This window comes from Lepidochelys kempii, chromosome 5 (genome assembly GCF_965140265.1).
Source record: "Lepidochelys kempii isolate rLepKem1 chromosome 5, rLepKem1.hap2, whole genome shotgun sequence".
Classification (NCBI taxonomy): domain Eukaryota; kingdom Metazoa; phylum Chordata; order Testudines; family Cheloniidae; genus Lepidochelys; species Lepidochelys kempii.
In genome coordinates, this window is record NC_133260.1 from 76,404,497 (window position 1) to 76,424,108 (window position 19,612).

The 19,612-nt window shown below is 40.8% G+C and overlaps 1 protein-coding gene across 4 annotated transcripts in view; it reads left to right on the top strand.

Moving 5' to 3' along the window:
- HSD17B4 (hydroxysteroid 17-beta dehydrogenase 4) overlaps positions 1 to 19,612 on the top strand; it is a 118,986-nt gene that overhangs the window by 60,228 nt on the left and 39,146 nt on the right. For all 4 annotated transcript variants that reach the window (XM_073344781.1, XM_073344778.1, XM_073344779.1 and 1 more), the window contains one exon: positions 16,222 to 16,291. In XM_073344781.1, coding sequence (XP_073200882.1) covers positions 16,222 to 16,291 — 70 coding nt within the window. The remainder of the gene's footprint in view (positions 1 to 16,221; positions 16,292 to 19,612) is intronic.

The window sequence follows — 19,612 nt, forward strand, 5'->3', positions numbered from 1 at the left end:
GAACACAGCGGTGCTGAGTGACGCAGTCAAAATGTTGTTAATGTTTTATAAAACATACACTCATTTTAACCTCTGGTTGCATATGTAGAAATTAAAAACAAAAACAGTGAGCCTTACATGCTGACAAATGTCAGTCCAGTTCCACTTCCCTCTGCCAAGATCCACACTTTTAATTCTTCAAGTACAATCACTTCCCCCACAGCAAAAGCCTGAATAAATAGATGAGTCTTACATCATTTTTTTAAGGTCAACAGTTAATAAAACAAATTCAGAAGCTACCAGCAGTCCATCAAGAGAGCTTTGGGTGAAATTATCAAAAGTGTCTAAGTACTTTTAATCCCTTTTGGAGCCGAAGTTCCATTGACTATCAATAGAACGCTGGCTCCTAAGTGCTTATGTTAGTTTTTGAAAATGGGAGCAAGCTCTTAAGTGGCTTCAATGCGTTTGAAAATTTTACCTGTTTTTTTCTAAATGTTTAACGTTAGGGACTGTTAGCAAAAAGACCCCAGCTGATCTTGCTACTCAGCCATCATGCTGGAGCCAAGGGAGGGAGGCATTTTCTGCAAGTTAGGATTCAGACTATGTATGGCTTAATATAAACACCTTGAAGTACGCTCAGAAGGCAACTGCAAGCCAGCTCCATTTTCCAAGAATTGATGTGGCATTCAGCACTCTGGTAATGGGTCCTGTTAAGTGAGAACTGTCACAATTGTAGGGCTAGATGCTTCTGTTTTCTGGTTTCTGAATTCACTCCCTCAGGCGTCAGACCTCATGTCCTTACCTCTTCTGGGGTGGAATACCTTTATTTTCCCACTCCTAGTCTGGGCCCTGAGCTATAGTGCCCTGTGTCTCAACCATGCTTACCCAAACTGTCTGACTTAGTTTGGCACCTGTGGTATTCCCTGTCAGGAGTCTATGACTAGTGGTGAATAGAGTCACCCAACAGCCTTCATAAATCAAAGCATGGTTTCACCGAAACAGTAGGAACAAAACATGACATAAGAGAAAAAAGGATTTGAGAACAATAAATAGTTCATACATGTCTGTCTGACATATATGCCCACCATCTTGTGATGGTGATCCAGGCAGGCCTAGCTTCTTCAGAAATCCCCAGCCAGTGTGACAGTTGGTCCAGCTCCCAGATAACATCCTTTCCCCTAGACTGAGTGTGTTGCTTTTTATCCAGCAGAGTTCTTTTTTCTTCTCAGTTCCCAGATGTTTTGGTTCTGCCAATCAACAACCAGCTTGGTGGGCCCAGTATTAAGTTGAGTCAGTCTCTTCAGGGCCAGTGGCTCTCCCATTGTCCTGTAATAGCCCTCAGGTGTGTGTTGAAGTCATTGTTTGGCTTTCCCATTTGTTTCCCAATAAGCTTGCTGATTTAGCCTAGTATAGCATACAGTAAACGTAATAATAACTGAGTTGATATACAGTTTTAATAAATTATTACAGAACAGATGCACATCTCTCACAAGGACCCATTTGAACTTTTATTGAAGTCAATAGACTCTGAATATCTTCAGTGGGAGTTACATTAGGTCCTAAATTGGTAACTACTCAGTATTGAACATTGAGAAGACTTCAAGGGTTGTTCTCTAGACAACAAAGAGACAAATAACTTTGGCAAAGTCCATGTCTAAGTGTTACACTATACAAAGCACACGGGATCTTTTATAAGAGAGAAAGCAAATACGCCATATTTATTCAAAATACAACAGTTAGCATATGCTTTTCAGTCACACACACATACACATCATGCACACAGTCCTGCCAGTTGATGTTTTTATAGTTACCAGTCTGTTGTAGCTCAAGTCAATCTAATGGCCAGTCAGATTGAACACGAGTAGGGAGCTGGGCTCTGTCGGTTGCGATCCAATGCTCCGAGGTTTTGGCAGGACTAAACCCAGAGTTTCATGGCAAAACACCCCAGCTTTATACTTGTAAATTCCCATTTGAGTCCATGCATTTTGCAATGTCATCCTGTAATCATTAGTCCTTAAGTGGTGGTAATCTTGGGATTTTCCAAATGTTATCATTTGATGGTTATTGTATATTTGTTGTCTTGCCTTCGGGCGTGGTTGACTCACCTCTGAGGCTGTCAATGCTGTTAACATGTTTAGCATCGGATACAATGGATGTTTTCTGATTGTCTCCTGGTGTTTCCAAGTCTCTCACTTTTTCTTGACCATCTGGATATTTGTGATGGCTTTCACACCTTATCTTTTCATGATGGCTGCATTCCTCATTCACACAAACAATCTCTCGCAGAGAAGACAGCAGTATTTTATATTCAGCAGAATACATTGTAAATTAAACTTCAGTAAATCTTGTGGTCCAAACCGTTTACATTGTGGCTCAGGCCTTTAACATTCCTTTAATCTAATTAACATAGACACAATACAAGATCCTGTCTTTTACTCACTAAACCTTAAACCAAAGAAATGACTAGAGGGAAGTTTACAATGCATATAGGAAACAAGATCCCAGTCTCAGATGGTCATTCTGTTATTCAAAAAGGTGGCTGGTAGAATTAATTCAAAGTTTACATCAATTCTTATTGTACAAATATAAAATCCTGTCCCTGCACAAGATGGAGAGAGGTTGCAACTTTTACCTATATGCAGATGCAGATAAAATGCTACTTTGCTCTCCAAACCAGGGAAAGAGAACCTTGGAACTGAGTGCGGTTAGAGTGCTAATGCTGCTCCAGCCATCATCTTACACTTTCTCTTTGTGTGCATATTGAACAGAATGGATGACAGAATGGAACCCTACAACACCCTATACAGTGGGACCATACCACAAAGAGCTCATTGCTTTTGTATCAGTATTTTTCTGTCTGTCCTATTATATTAATATGTACAAACATGCACGTGCTGTAGCAGTTTTCTGGGCTCCTCAATCTGTAATCTGAGCAATGGTTTACTGCATTCACTGAGATCAAAAAAGAGATCAAAAAAGTCCAAAAAGTGTTTGACTATTAGTAGTTTAACAAGAGATGAATCATTCAATTTCAGCCCCATAGGGGACACTTAATGTAGTTATAGAGCCTGCAGTATCATCTAGTTACTCTTGTCCTGTCAGTTGTCAAGCTGATATTTTAAATCAGTGAATGGAAATAGATTCCACTAAATGATTAATCAGGCAATTAAAATATGCAACCTGTGATAGACATCTTGTTAGACTTGCTCCTTTTTACCCTTCTCCAAAACATATTTTTAGCTTCTTAGAAACATCTTTCATTGGTGAGGTACTTACACAAAATAAATAGCAATGAGTAGAAAATTATGCAGAAAAATGGACTTGGTCAGATGCTGCTCTTCATAGCTTTCTAAGTAACGCAATAAGAAGGTGTTTGTAACCCCCCCCATGTGTGTCGTGTGTCTGCTTCAGATATGATCTATGATTCTTTTTTTCCTGGGAAAACAAAGTTGGAGTGAAATGAGCTTTTAATTAACTTTGGTAGTGGATATAATGTTCCGAATTTACAATGCTGGAGGTGAGGCTGGTCAGTAATAAAAATGGAAAAGATTTTTCAAGAACACATCTTCAACAATTGTAATTTTCTCTCTCCTTTATATGCAACTTGTTTTCTTTTCCTCCACCGTCATTGATGGTGCACATTTAAATGAGACACCTACCCAACTACAAGCAGAGGTTGAAGTACTGTGTGGTGTCAAATAATCACTTGTATATCTTCAATAAAATATCTGATATTATATCAGTCAGCTGCAGAATTCTTTTCTCTTTGTAATAGTAGTATTAGATACATTGGGCATGAGCTCTGTAGTTCCCCATGAGGGGTTTTGGCTATGAATATTCTGTGGGTGCTCTCTCTGTCCGTGGAATTCTCCTGGATTTTGGTGGTGGCTGTGTATGGCTATCAAAATAAAAAACTCAATAATAGTGGGGAATTTTAATTATCCCCATATTGACTGGGTACATGTCACCTCAGGACAAAATGCAGAGACACAATTTCTCGATACTTTAAATGACTGCTTCTTGGAGCAGCTGGTACAGGAACCCACAAGGGGAGAGGCAACTCTCAATCTAGTCCTGAGTGGAACGCAGGATCTGGCTCAAGAGGTAACTATAACAGGACCGCTTGGAAATAGTGACCATAATATAACAACATTTAACATTCCTGTGGTGGGCAGAACACCTCAGCAGCCCAACACTGTGGCATTTAATTTCAGAAAGGGGAACTATGCAAAAATGAGACGGTTAGTTAAACAGAAATTAAAAGGTACAGTGACTAGAGTGAAATCCCTGCAAGCTGCATGGACACTTTTCAAAGACACCATAATAGAGGTCCAACTTAAATGTATACCCCAAATTAAAAAACATAGTAAAAGAACTAAAAAAGAGCCACCATGGCTTAACAACCCTGTAAAAGAAGCACTGAGAGATAAAAAGGCATCTTTTAAAAAGTGGAAGTCAAATCCTAGTGAGGTAAATAGAAAGGAGCATAAACACTGCCAAATTAAATGTAAAAATATAATAAGAAAAGCCAAAATGGGCTTTGAAGAACAGCTAGCCAAAAACTCAAAAGGTAACAACAAAATGGTTTTTAACTACATCAGAAGCAGGAAGCCTGCTAAACAACCATTGGGGCCCCTGAACGATTGAGATACAAAAGGAGCACTTAAAGATGATAAAGTCATCGGGGAGAAACTGAATGAATTCTTTGCTTCAGTCTTCACGGCTGAGGATGTTAGGGAGATTCCCAAAGCTGAGCCATCTTTTGTAGGTGACAAATCTGAGGAATTGTCACAGATTGAAGTGTCACTAGAGGAGGTTTTGGAATTAACTGAGTAACTTAACAGTAACAAGTCACCAGGACCAGATGGCATTCACCCAAGAGTTCTGAAAGAACTCAAATGTGAAATTGCGGAACTATTAACCTGTCCTTTAAATCAGCTACTGTACCCAATGACTGGAAGATAGTTAATGTAACGCCAATATTTAAGAAGGCCTCTAGAAGTGATCCTGGCAATTACAGACCAGTAAGACTAACCGTTTAAGTTAGACCAGTAAGACTACCGGGCAAGTTAGTTGAGACAATAGTAAAGAATAAAATTGTCAGACACATAAATTGTTGCGCAAAAGTCAACATGGCTTCTGTAAAGGGAGATCGTGACTTACTAACCTATAAGAGTTCTTTGAGGGGGTCCAGTGGACATAGTGTACTTAGATTTCCAGAAAGCCTTTGACAAAGTCCCTCAACAAAGGCTCTTATGTAAATTAAGTTGTCATGGGATAAGAGGGAAGATCCTTTCATGGATTGAGGACTGGTTAAAAGACAGGGAACAAAGGGTAGGAATAAATGGTAAATTTCAGAATGGAGAGGGGTAACTAGTGGTGTGCCCCAAGGGTTGGTCCTAGGACCAATCCTATTCAACTTACTCATAAATGATCTGGAGAAAGGGGTAAACAGTGAGGTGGCAAAGTTTGCAGATGATACTAAACTGCTCACGATAGTTAAGACCAAAGCGGACTGTGAAGAACTTCAAAAAGATCTCACCAAACTAAGTGATTGGGCAACAAAATGGCAAATGAAATTTAATGTGGATAAATGTAAAGTAATGCACATTGGAAAAAATAACCCCAACTATACATACAATATGATGGGGGCTAATTTAGCTACTACTAATCAGGAGAAAGATCTTGGAGTCATTGTGGATAGTTCTCTGAGGACGTCACGCAGTGTGCAGCGGCAGTCAAAAAAGCAAACGGAATGTTAGGAATCGTTAAAAAAGGGATAGAGAATAAGATGGAGAATATCTTATTGCCCTTATATAAATCCATGGTACGCCCACATCTTGAATACTGTGAACAGATGTGGTCCCCTCATCTCAATAAAGATATACTGGCATTAGAAAAGGTTCAGAGAAGGGCAACTAAAATGATTAGGGGTTTGGAACGGGTCCCATATGAGGAGAGATGAAAGAGGCTAGGACTTTTCAGCTTGGAAAAGAGGAGACAAGGGGGGGATATGATAGAGGTATATAAAATCATGAGTGGTGTGGAGAAAGTAAATAAGGAAAAGTTATTTACTTGTTCCCATAATATAAGAACTAGGGGCCATGAAATGAAATGAATGGGCAGCAGGTTTAAAATAAATAAAAGGAAGTTCTTCTTCACTCAGTGCACAGTCAACCCGTGGAACTCCTTGCCTGAGGAGGTTGTGAAGGCTAGGACTATAACAGGGTTTTAAAAGAGAACTAGATACATTCATGGAGGTTAAGTCCATTAATGGCTATTAGCCAGGATGGGTAAGGAATGGTGTCCCTAGTCTCTGTTTGTCAGAGGATGGAGCTGGATGGCAGGAGAGAGATCACACCTGTTAGGTTCACTCTCTCTGGGGCACCTGGCATTGGCCACTGTCGGTAGACAGGGTACTGGGCTGGATGGACCTATTGTCTGACCCAGTATGGCCATTTTTATGTTCTTATGTTCAATGGAAGAGTCTTATGGTTTAAAGCACAGGACTGAGAGTCAGACCTTGATTCTAGTCTCAGCCCTACCACCAGCTCACTGTGAGAACTTGGGCAAGTCACTAAGGGCTTGTTTACAGAGTGTCTTAGTCCTTGCTGTCTGGGATGTAAATGCTAGTGCACACCAGTGTATTGTGCACTCTCTGGGTCACATGGACCTTGTTGGTGCATGCAAAAAGTTCCCTAAGGCACGTTACTGTAGTCCTGTTTCAAATAGTACTACATTAATGTGCATTATGGAAATTTTAGTGCCCTCTAGCAGGGTCCACATGGGCCAGCTAGCACACAGCACGCTGGTGGGCATTAGAATCTACACTGCACCTAGTGGGGACAAGCCCTTAACCTCTTCTGTGCCTCAGTTTATCTATCTGTGAAATGATAATACTTATGTCACACGGGTATTGAGATTTTCATGCTAATTTTTATGCTTTAGCATGCCTAAAAGTTGCCTGACACTTCCCATTATAAGACCCTGTTTTCAGTTTCTTATAATTATGCCAAACTTTAGTTATTTGTGCTGAAATTTTTCAGGATGAGTGTCTGCTTCAGACTGAATTAATTTTTGGAAAGCTTCAGCAAAAATGGTTAAGCTGTTTCTCAGAATGAGATTTGGGACAAACACATTTGTTTGGACTATATTAAAAAAAATCATACAGCTGTTTTCTTGAGAAGCTTTAGCACCTCTATACTTTTAAACAGGAACTTGTAATTTGACAGGGGATTGCCCTGGGGTGAGGTACATGTCTGTTGCTCTGCTTATGAAATTCGACCCAAATCTGGCAGAGCTATAACTCTCCGAAAATCATAGTTTGTGCATGCTCAGTCAAGGCTTGTTAATTTGGCAGCTAAATTCTCCGGAGACTCCATCTCAGGGCTGAGCAGGACTTTGCATGCAATTTCTGCTGCTGGGGACCACAGTGACTGTGGACAGGGAGACTGTCCCCCTTCTCATATCCAGGCAGTCTGGAGAAGGAGGAGCAAGCAGCCTAAATTGATAGCAGTGAGGGGCTGGGGAAGGATGGAGGTAGAGGCCAAGATTAGGTAGGGAGCCAGAGGGGCACAGCAACAAGAGCATTTTGAGTTGTGACAGGAGGATAGAAATGGGTGGGAAATGGGTATAGCAGCAAGGGGACACATGCTGGGGTGAGAGGGCATACTAGGGGAGTAGAGCAAAACAGTTTTGAAATCCAGCATTTGGATTTGAAATGGTCATTCCTGAGACGCAGCATTTGATTGCTGTCAAGCTAGTAACTCTGAAACCCACTGGCCCAGGATACGTCCTATTACCCTCTCGTGCAGCGGTTCTCAAACTGTGGTTCAGGCCCCAAAGTGGGTTGTGACCCCGTTTTAATGGAGTCGCCTGGGCTGGCATTAGACTGGCTGGGGCCCGGGCCCGGGCCCGAAGCCTGAGTGCCACTGGCTGGGACTAAGGCTTTGGCTTCAGGCCTGGGCTGTGGGCTCATGTTACAGGCCCCCTACCTGGGGATGAAGCCCTTGTGCTTTGGTCCCCTTGCCTGCGGTGGTGGGGCTCAGGTTTCAGCTTTGCCTCCCACTCCAGGGCAGTGGGACTTGGGTGGGTTCAGGCTTCAGTCCCCACTTCTGGGGTCATGTAGTAATTTTTGTTGTCAGAAGGGGGTCACGGTGCACTGAAGTTTGAGAGCCTCTACTCTAGTGGCAGGCTCATGAGAAGGATAACAGATTCTTTTTTTAGCGTGTGTCAGTATGGACCTCACTGTAGGTCCTCAGTGTGTGAGAACTGGAAGGTTTTTTTTTAATATCAGTATCTGTCAGGGCTGTGCATGTGCCCCATGCTGCCTCATACTCCTGAACAAGGGCATAAAGGGCTGGGTGGTCACGATCCTCCCTCTTACCACTCACGATGGTGAGACGGAATCTGGCAAGTATCGAACCTGCTGGTTCTTAGCTCTGTCTGTCTTCTTCAAGACCCCCCAAAGTCTCCAGAACCAGCTCGGAGCAATCTGCTGTATTCAACAGCTGTGAATTATCCAACTCATCTGGACCAAACTCTACTGTTTTGATTCATCTGTATAACCTCTCTGCTCAGGGCTCCTTATCATGGTAGACTTGAAACTTGTGGTCTTCAAAGCCTGTCCATCCTGTGCTGGACAAATCCCACTCAAGGGTGGACACAGTGAGGCCATGACTCTCAACCTTTCCAGACTATTGTACCCCTTTCAGGAGTCTGATTTGTCTTGCGTTACCCCCAAGTTAACACCTCATTGAAAAACTACTTGCTTACAAAATCAGACATAACAATACAGAACGTCACAGCACACTACTACTGAAAAATTGCTTATTCTCTCATATTTACCATATAATTATAAATATTGTACTTTCTGCTCTATATACTATACACTGAAATATATAAACAAGTCATCTGTATGAATTTTAGTTTATACTGACTTCGCTAGTGCTTTTTATGTAGCCTGTTGTAAAACTAGGCAAATATCTAGATGAGTTGATGTACCCACTGGAAGGGCTGTGCATATCCCCATGGGTACATGTACCCCTCGTTGAGAACCACTGCAGTAGGGGAGTAACAACCAAATACTGAAATAGGTTATAAAGAATTTTGCCCTCTGAGTGGGTTATTCTAGAATTGTCTGAAATGGGACTTATTGAGGCTTTCTCTGATACCAACAGATACTGGTCTAGATGGACCAGCAGCCTTAAATGGTGTAACAGTTTCAGTATTTTATATTTGGAACTCTTTAGGCTCATGTGATGCTGAGAAGAGTTATCGCCACGGCATTGCCCTTGGACCTCACTGTAGGCTCCATTCCCCCTCGGATTCCTTCGTCATTGGTACTGTACCTCTTGCTAGTAGATGACTGGTTAATTTTTTCAAGCCCGGTTAGTATGAAATAGTGATTAGATCCCCAAAGAAAAAGCAAAAATAAAGGTATTTTCTTTAATTAGAATATGTAGTAATTATTTGTACATGGCGCTTCATTCCTTTGATAGCCCTTTCTTTATTTTAAATAAAACAAATCAATAAGGCGTACAAAAGTGGAAGGAATTTTTCAGAGGCTGGTATGTAACAGTTGGTACCGCCATTTGGGAGGATGTGAAGATACAGCCATATAAAAGAGAAGATTCTGAAAAGAGCAGAGTGCCTTACTCTGTGAAGAGTGCTGTGCAGCATTCCCTGAAAACATGTACATTTACACTAACTTCAGAGGACAGCACAAGAAAGCCTCCTGGAAGCCGCAGGTGACTCTTGTTGTTTGTAGCATGAATAATTTGTTTCATGACGGAGAGAATGAAATGCTACTGTTGGCTCACAAATTCTGAGAGTATGCCAAGAAGATTTGCTTAAAAACAAAAGACAGTACAGGCAGAGCAGAGAGGAGTGAGGCCACTGCAAGGATGTGATGTTTTCTTAACTTGTCTGGAGGCTTTAGTAGTCAGAGAATGTTGCACTGTTAATTCTCTGAAATTGTGAAGTAAGCGAGCACCTAATATCAAATTACTAAGAAAATTTATTAAATTTGATTATACCACTTTCAAGATGTGAGATTTTTACATTTCCTGGATTTATCCTTGTTGGGCAGCTAGAAATATAATTTTCTGAGTTCGGAGGCATAAAGATGATTGTGAATTTGGAGTACACTAGGATTTTTGCTGTATTATAAGATGGTGAATGGTGGAAGAATATATTGTGCTACTGGCCATTTCATTTACATACAGACCTCTTTCATCTCCACCAATCCTCCCCTTCATGTATTCAGTATGTATTATCAAAGTATGTACAAATATTTATTCCACTTTTAGTAAAGGTTCACAAACTTGGGTTAACTTTTCTGTTTAACTGATATTCAAGTAGAGAAGAATTTTTGTATGTTGCTTGTGGTGCTGGCAGCGTTCGTGTTTTTAAGTGACAAAAAGTTATCTAAAACCACTCAGCTCACAGACTTGGTCCTGGTCCCAAAGTGTTTACAATCTAATTTTAGATCTAACAGACGTATCGTGGGATAAATGGGAAAGAAGGGATGGAGTGGGTGAGGTAGGGCCAGGGTACTGTAATAAATCATGTAGTTAATTCATTTTGTCTTATCCATGTCTAGGTGGTACAAACATTTTTTTAAACAATAATTGTTAAGGGCATGAAAAACACAAGTCAAGGAGAAAGTTCAATGAAGACTTTAGTGTCTTGGTGGAGCAGACTTGGAATAGCATTCCATGCATGGGGACCAGTGTTGAAAAGTAAATGTTATTTGGCTAAGTATAGATTGAGATTTCCTGTAGTGAGTATCTCCTCAAAGAACTGAATAATTTTGTTCACTGGATTTTCACAAAAATATTCAGGCTCTTGGAAACCAGTTATAAGCTGCTTATACTGATTTATAAAATAGTTGTTTCACATATATCTCCTCCTCTAAGGTGAATAGAAAGATTTATTATCTGCAAAGTACATTAAAAAAAACTTATATTTGTACTGGTTTGTATCATCAACCCATTCCTCCCTCCCATTACCTACCTTGCAAAAATAGGTGATTAACATAACTTTGAATGCTTAAGGCCCTGGTTCAGCAAAGTACTTAAATGGATATGCTTAAATTTAAGCATATGCTTAAGCCCATCCCTATTCATCTAGGCACTTAAGCACATACTTAATGACTTCTCTAGATCAGAGCCTATATCGGTACTATTAGTTGAACTAGAAACATTTTGGTGGCATAGGTAAGAGAGAGCTCTGTAGTACCCTTGTGGCAGAACACAACATCTGGAAATACATAGATCCAGAGGCTTGTTCTAGTGATCAGCTTTTTTCCTGCATGAGGATTTTTGACTGCTGCTATTCATTAACAAAACTGTGATTTTGGGCATGTGTACTTTTTAGGCAAAGAAAAAGTTACATCCTCTCAGACAAAACTCTTCTTTCCAGACAGAAGGGAGAATGTATAAATGTATAGTTGGTTTCCTTTTCTGTTAGCTTTACCGGTGACCTTTATTGTAGTCTGCAGGCAAGATTGAAAAATTGGCACGAACAGATCGAATATCGCCTTTCCTTTTGTGATCTGGCAGAACTCCTACATTGTTAGGAAATGAGACTTGACAGTTTATTATTAATTGGAGAACAATCTAACCATGTTATGACTGACTTCAATCTAATACCCCAAATCAACTGACTCTTGTCAAACTCCAAGGATGGATCACTTTTTTTATGTTATCACTGGAGACTTCAGGAAATGCTGTCATCATTGTCGGGACGTAGAAAGCGAAGATAACGGGTTTTGTTTAAATCTGCTTTTGTTTAGGAATACTATTCATATAATGAAGTAATACAAAAGACTGCTTTCAGTGAAAAGAAATTGTTGACAGGTCTAACTTGGCTGCATTAAACCTCAACTGTGTTTTATCTAGTTATGTCTTACGCTTTTTGAGAATGTTTCTATTAAGATGAATGTTGAAGAAAAGGTAAAACACTTTAATGCTTTTGATTTTTGATCAAATGTATTGATTGCATTTAATGTTCTGAACCTAGTTATTTCTAAACATTACTTGGTAGTTTTTATAAGAAGTAAACATGTCATGTTTTGACTTTAGTTGCTTTTTTTTTTTTTTTTTTAAAGTGCGGATTATAAAAATTCTCTCCCACTTTTCTCCTCAACTCAAGCACCACTTCATATGGAGGTACTGGTTGCAGCTACATAGCTAAATTTGAGTCAAGTTTTGCAGGCATTTAATGTTCTTGTTATGTATGAAAAATAAAATATAGGCTCCCCCAAATTATTTTTTGAGTATATAATGATTTTTCCAATAATTTACAAGTAAATCTGTTAATTAGTTTGATTTAAAAGTAATTAAAAATAGGTCCTTTAAGAAATTTAGCAGAAAAGTAGCAGAATAGCAAAGATACTGAAACTTCCCATTTAGTTATAACTCATTGAATTCTTTTACACAGGCCACATGTGAACATTTTAGGATTAAGGGTATTTTTTTGCTATTATTCTTCAGCCTCTTTTGTAATGGAGAATAATTTCAAATTCAGAGAATTCCATGAAGCACTGCTCTTTTTCAAAACGGCTGTAATCTAAGGTTGTTAATGTGACTGAGGCCGCATGCTGCTCTCTTTCAAAATGACTGCCATCTGCCTTTGATCACAATGGCATCCAGGCTACAGATTACTCCTAATAAAGACACACACTGTTTCAGCTAATCTGCTTCTCACATTGCTCCTCTCTACTTCCTGGCAGTAGGGGGTGCCATCAACACAGCTTGACTTTGCTCATCTCACAGAACCAGATATACCAGCCTCTTACGGACAGTGTGGTCCAAATTCTCCTCTCCTGTCCCCGCAGCAAGTTAGTCCTGCCTTCTCATTTGTAGAGCTTAGTGTAGTAAAAACTTGACAGTTGTGTGTTTGTACATTTGACTATTAGGCCTTGTCTACGCTACACAGTTTTGTTGACAAAAGTCAGCTGTTGTAGACAAAACAGTGGAGGTGAACACCCAGGAATGCTCCTTCCATCGATGTAACTCCCCTGCTATGCCGACATAATAAATCCACTTTGACAAGAGGCATAAGGCTTATGTTGATGTAGTTAGGGCCACATGGTGTCTATGTAGACACTGCGTTCCTTACATCGGCTGTTGGCTATCATTGCTGCCGGGTCTTCACTCCAAGCCGGGCTGCCACCCAGACTCCCAGCTTGGGCTGCCACCTGGGCTCCCCATCCCCACTGGGGGCCCTACTGCCCCACGGGGTCCTGGCTTCCTGCCGGGAGCATGGCAGCTGGCTGGACTTCGGGTTTGGGTCTCGGATGGGAGCGCAGAGGGGCTGCTGCAGGGCTGAAGCCTGGACCCATGAATATGGTTGCCCCCATGGAGCTAAAGCTGGGAGCTGCAGGGCTGAATCCTGGAGCCCCAAGCCCTGGTTCCCCTACAAGGCTAAAGCAGAGAGCCGCCATGTAGGAGCCAGGGACTGAAGCCCTCAGCTCAGGTGCCCCGTGTGGTCTGAAGCCCTGCTCCCCAGCGGGGCTGTAGCCCAAGCCCATACTCCAGCTTCATCCCCAAGAGGTGGGGCTCAGGCTTCTGGGTCAGCACCTGGGGTGGGGGCCACTCAGCCTAAATGCCTTCTGGCCCAGCGCTGGCTCTGCCACTGGAGACCTTGCATGTGAGGGCTCACTCCTTGGTTTCTGAGTCTGATGCCATCCTTGCCATTTATGTAGCTCCATTTGCTGGGTGTGTCAAGGCTGATTCCCCACTCTGGCACTTCAAGGGCTGAAGGTGGAGGCCCGCAAGGATTCTAAAAATTAATACTGGCCACTCCAGGCTTGTATTAAACTCCCAAGGTTACAGCTTCTCTCTGACCTTGGATGGTACATGCTGCCACCACCCGAGCGCAGAACCCCTTTGAGATCCCAGGACGGCAAATTTGGGAATTCCTTCCTGTGGGGTACCTTTTCACCCCTGCTCCGGGGAAGAGCTAAAAAAGAGGTGGGGGGGAAGAAATCAGTTTTTGCCACCAGCTAATTAAACAACATGTGCACAAACCTCTTAAGACACACAAATCCAATTCTGTTAATAAAAAAAGGTAATTTTTTTAATTAAAAAAAAGAGAGAAAGAAAATGCATCTGGGAACTTGGGCATTTGCTAGATTTAAAAAAAAAAAGCGTACAAGAATTAAGCATCAAGAATAGCTTTCTTGAGGTCCAGCTTAAAGGTTACAAGGAAAACAAAAAGCACCTAGGGTTAGCACACAGGAATCCACAAGCCATAAAGAAATAAGAGATAAATCTCATCGCGTCTTCCTAGACATTTCCTGATCCACTTACATATCTGGGATTTCAAATGAGTAGTTCTAGGTATGATACTGATGGGTTTTCATACCTGGCCCAAGCTTCTTACAACATAACTGCTGCCCTGTCCCCTTCTCCCTGGGAGAACAACCACAGACAGACAAAGGGGAAGTTTTTTCCCCAATTTTAAAAAGTTCTAGCCTTCCCATTGGCTTTTTTGGTCAGGAGCCCACTCACTTCCTTTTACCTATGCATAGCAGTGAGACTTTTAACCCCTTACAGGTAAAGCAAGTAGAGAACAGCTACTAAGAGGGATTTTATAGCTAACTGGCTGGCTGGGTGTCCATAAAAGGGAGCTACCCCTCCCCCCTTCATTTATCACAGGATGTAAAGGAGCAGTTTCAGCGGGAATAGGACAAGTTACACAGCACAGGGAAAACTGTTGTAATCATAAACAGTATATATCAGATATGGTTACATTTTGAATTAGACTATCAGCTTCAAATTGAATTCGACAATCAGCTTGATTTAGTTAGGGATTGGTCCTTGATTTCGTTGGGGATTGAGCAGGGGGTTGGACTAGATGACCTCCTGAGGTCCCTTCCAACCCTGATATTCTATGAAAACAACAAAACCCACGGAGCGATGATACCGAATTTCCTTAAACAAGTTCAACCACTGTAAGGGGTGAAAAAGACCAAGGAGGTGATGAGAGTAAGAAACATAAAGCCGTTATTAACCTTGCAAAATTTAGGAAATATGAAGACAACTATTTGAATTTCAGTTTTCTTTGTTCTGGAAGTGGAGATATACCTCAACCACAGTGTGTAGTTTGTGCACAAGTACTGACCAGTGAATGTTTGAAACCCTCCCAATTATAGAGACACGTAATGACAAAGCATGACATGCATAAGGATAAGCATCGTTCATTTTTTGAGCGAAAGGCCAAGGAACTGCTTGATTCTAAAGGAGTAATGAAATTCACAACTACTGTAAAGCTTTTAAGGTCATCCTACATAGTGGCTCATAAAATTGCTCAAACAAAAAAATTACATACTATTGCTGGGACTTTGATAATGCCATGTGTTATTGAAATAATGAAGTGTTTGGGTAGAAGAAGGCCAAGGTATTGACAATAATACCAAATGACTGTCAAATGATGGATCACTTCTGTGTCAGAAGACATAGTTTCACAGTGTATTGATCATCTGAGTGTCAATGAATTTGCTATTCAATTAGCTGAATCCACAGACATTTCATAAATGTCCCATTTACTTGCCTATGTTCGGTGTGTGTGGAATAAGGAAATAAAGGAAGACTTTTTGTTTTGCAAATTAGCAGATTAGCTGGACTAATTGCATCAGGGTCTGCACTGATGGAGCTGCAGCAATGACCGGAAAGCATTCCGGTGTTATTTACGCTATTTGGACACACTGTTTGTTTTTACACTGAGAGCCGCTTGCTGCAAAAGATATTGAACCAGATCTTCACAGTGTTCTGAACACAGCAGTAACACTCGTTAATTTTATTAAATCCAGAGCAACAAACTCCAGGTGTTTTGCCGCACTTTGTGAGGAAGTGGATACAGAGCACCATTCCTTGCTCATGCATACAGAGGTGAAATGGCTACCTCGAGGCAGAATGCTTCCCCATATATTTAATCTCAAGGAAGAGTTATTTATTTTCTTAGCTGATACTATTCAGTGACGTACCAAGTCCAGATGCAGTTCTTGGCCCTCTTCCCTGCATCTTTGACAGTTTTTTTCTGTACAGTGGCAGGTATTGAAAATAGCATGAAACATGTAATTTATATTTTTCCTTGTTATAGATTGCAAGTATCAGAACACCAGCTAAGCAGATTGTGATGAATTCCTCCCACAATCACAGGTTGCATGTGGCTTGTGCTAGATTTTTTACCAACCCGGACTAATTTTCCAGTTTTGGTTTTCTGTTTCCACAGGCTGCCTTGTATAGGCTCAGTGGGGATTGGAATCCTTTACACATTGATCCTGGTTTTGCTGCTCTTGGAGGTGAGCTTCGAGGAACACTACTCTTTTTTTTTTTTTTTAAATAGTGCTAGGGTTGGGAATGATTTAGTATTAGGTGAAAATAATATTTTTAAGTTTGTCGTTTAGTCAACACATTTGAGGGATTTTGTAAAAAAAACAAACATACCCCACAACCTTTTTAATGTCTCCTCTTAAAGCTTAACATTATTTTGACTAACAAAGGGAACATTTAATGTGTAGCACTACACTTATTAAGCATTGCTGCTTTTGGCTACAGTTTATGTACAATCTTTTTTTTTCCCCTGAAGGAAAGCTGGTCTTCCATCTTTCAGCTGGAATTCCCTTGCGTCCCATTCTGCCACTCTCCCTAGTTTCCTCTTAATTTAAAGTCTATAATCTGCAGTTTACCATCTTAGTTGAAAAAGTTGAGGTGATACCCTTTTGAAGTCACTTCTACGAAACCGTTCAGAGAACTGCCATTTTCCCATAGAGTTGGTCAGCTTGAGAATTTGGCATGCCAAACTAAGTAACACCAGGAGTTATTGTTGATGATATTGCCTGGGGTGGAATGTAATCTAATTACCTAAGAACTATAAGTTTTTACAAACACCTTACTGGTAGTACAGCAGTGCCTTTGCTCAAAGAGATAAGAGTTTGAGTCAGGGGGTGGCTTATTCACACCCCTGAGCGACATAAATTATACCGACCCAAGTGATAGTGTGTACAAGGCCCCCTCCCTTTCTGTCTCTCTGTAAAATAATATTTGTATGGATATTGAGACATATTAGCACGAGAGTCCTGTAATCCCCTCCAAGTGTTAATACACCAGATTCCCAGCCTCTCCTCATTCTCCTCAATTCAGATCCCTCCTAAAGACTCGCTGCTTTCAAAAACACTAGTGCATGTTAGTATTCTCTCCACCTCAACAACGAAAAAAGGAGACATTTAAGTTACCTCTGAGTCTCCCTGTTCATCTTGCTATAGCTGTGTCTCACTTTTAGACAATAAGCGTCTCAGGGGGCAGGGACTTTTGTTGTTGTGTTTTGTACAGCACTGCACTGATCGTTGGTAGTTTACCTTTATTGGTTTATTATTTGTTTATTAAATTTCACTACAGTCCATGAGGAGATTGTACTGATCCACTTAATTGTGGGGTTTGTGTTGCTCAGCAGCTGATGATAGTGCAGGTTGGATATTTAAATAGAATCCTACAGTTCCACTCAGAGTGGCCTTGGGGAGAGACTGTTTTCTCTGTGAGTAACCGCCTATGTTAACATGTTAAGGGCCCAATATTAAGAAAACATCCTTACAAAAGAAGAGAAATCACAGATTGCTCTACTCCTTTGCTGCCACAAACTCAGAGTTGCACATAGTGCAAGTAGTCTTTTGAAAAGCCAAATTAACATGGTAGCTGAGAATATCTGTTCACTTGACAGAACCTAAAGAACAGCCACATTGCATCTGAGACAAGGACTTGGTCAGTTCCTTACCCATGTGTGTAAATTAAATAGAAATGTATGGAACAAATACCTGAACAGATTTTCAACAAGTGTTCTCTTAAATTTTACAATGAATTTGCTTTGGACAAGCTCACATCCTTTTTGTTTTAGCTTTCCATGAGCACTTTAAATGATCAAGTTTTTCTTTCACAAATGCATACAGAAAGCAAATGTTAAGCTCATGTGCTTAGGCATTTGAGGATAATGAATTTGAAACTCACAAATATTGTCACAGATGGGGTATTTTTATATAATATTTATGCATGTGTGTGGTCCCCATAACGGTACCATCTGAGCAACTCCCAAGTATTCAAAAATCGAAATAATACTGATCTCTCGTGCTTCCTCACTTTTATTCTAGTCTGTAGGAGAAATAGCTTGATTGTTTTGTAGGTTATTGAGTGCTTGTTAGTATTGGTGTGTTTGTGAAGAAAGCAATGAAGGGAAGCAAAACTGAAGAAATGAAAGTGGTTTCTCTCTTGCATAAATGAGTTCCACAGTTTAAGTTGAGCTCTTGTGAAAGTTCTGTATCCTGCACCCAGGAGCTGCCTCATATTGAATGACTGATTCACTGTTCCAGTACAACATTGCTGGCATGAGAGGTTATGATTATGTATTGCAGGACCAAGACCTCAAATTGGACACTTGAGTGGGGAGTCAGTTTAGAGGGAGAAGCATCAAGGTTCACACTAACCTGTATCACTAAGCAAACAGGCTTCTGCATTTTGTACCAGCTGGAATGTTTTCAGGACATGGAACTTCATTCCTCCCTCTGTTGGCCACACTGGCTCCCACTCCCTGTGACCTTGCAAGTATGAATTGTGATAATCAAGCCTAAAGGTCAAAATCAGTGTCTAATAGGATAGGTTTCAGAGTAGCAGCCATGTTAATCTGTATCTGCAAAAAGAACAGGAGTACTTGTGGCACCTTAGAGACTAACAAATTTATTTGAGCATAAGCTTTCGTGGGCTACGGCTCTCTTCATCGGATGCATAGAATGGAACATATAGTAAGAAGATTATTTTTATATATATATAGTATAGGAACATATAGTAAGAAGATATATATATACTTCCACCTTTTCATGTTCTCTCTCTGTGTGTGTATATACAGACACACACACATACAGAGAACATGAAAAGGTGGAAGTAGCCATACCAACTGTAAGAGGCTAATTAATTAAGATGAGCTATTAGCAGCAGCAGAAAAAACATTTTTGTAGTGATAATCCATTTTCGACAGTTGACAAGAAGGTGTGAAATAGCTTCAATATGTGTAATGACCCAGCCACTCCCCATCTCTATTCAAACCGAAGTTAATGGTGTCTAGTTTGCATATTAATTCAAGCTCAGCAGTTTCTCATTGGACTCTGTTTTTGAAGCTTTTCTGTTGCAAAATTGCCACCTTTAAGTCTGTTACTGAGTGACCAGAGAGGTTGAAGTGTTCTCCTTCCTGTTTTTGAATGTTATGATTCCTGATGTTAGATTTGTGTCCATTTATTCTTTTGCGTAGAGACTGTCCAGTTTGGCCAATGTACATGGTAGAGGGGTACTGCTGACACATGATGGCATATATCACATTGGTAGATGTGCAGGTGAACGAGCCCCTGATGGTGTGGCTAATGTGATTAGGTCCTATGATGGTGTCACTTGAATAAATATGTGGACAGAGTTGGCATCGGGCTTTGTTGCAAGGATAGGTTCCTGGGTTAGTGTTTTTGGTGTGTGGTTGCTGGAGAGTATTTGCTTCAGGTTGGGGGGGCTGTCTGTAAGCGAGGACTGGTCTGTCTCCCAAGATCTGTGAGAGTGAGGGATCATTTTTCAGGATAGGTTGTAAATCTTTG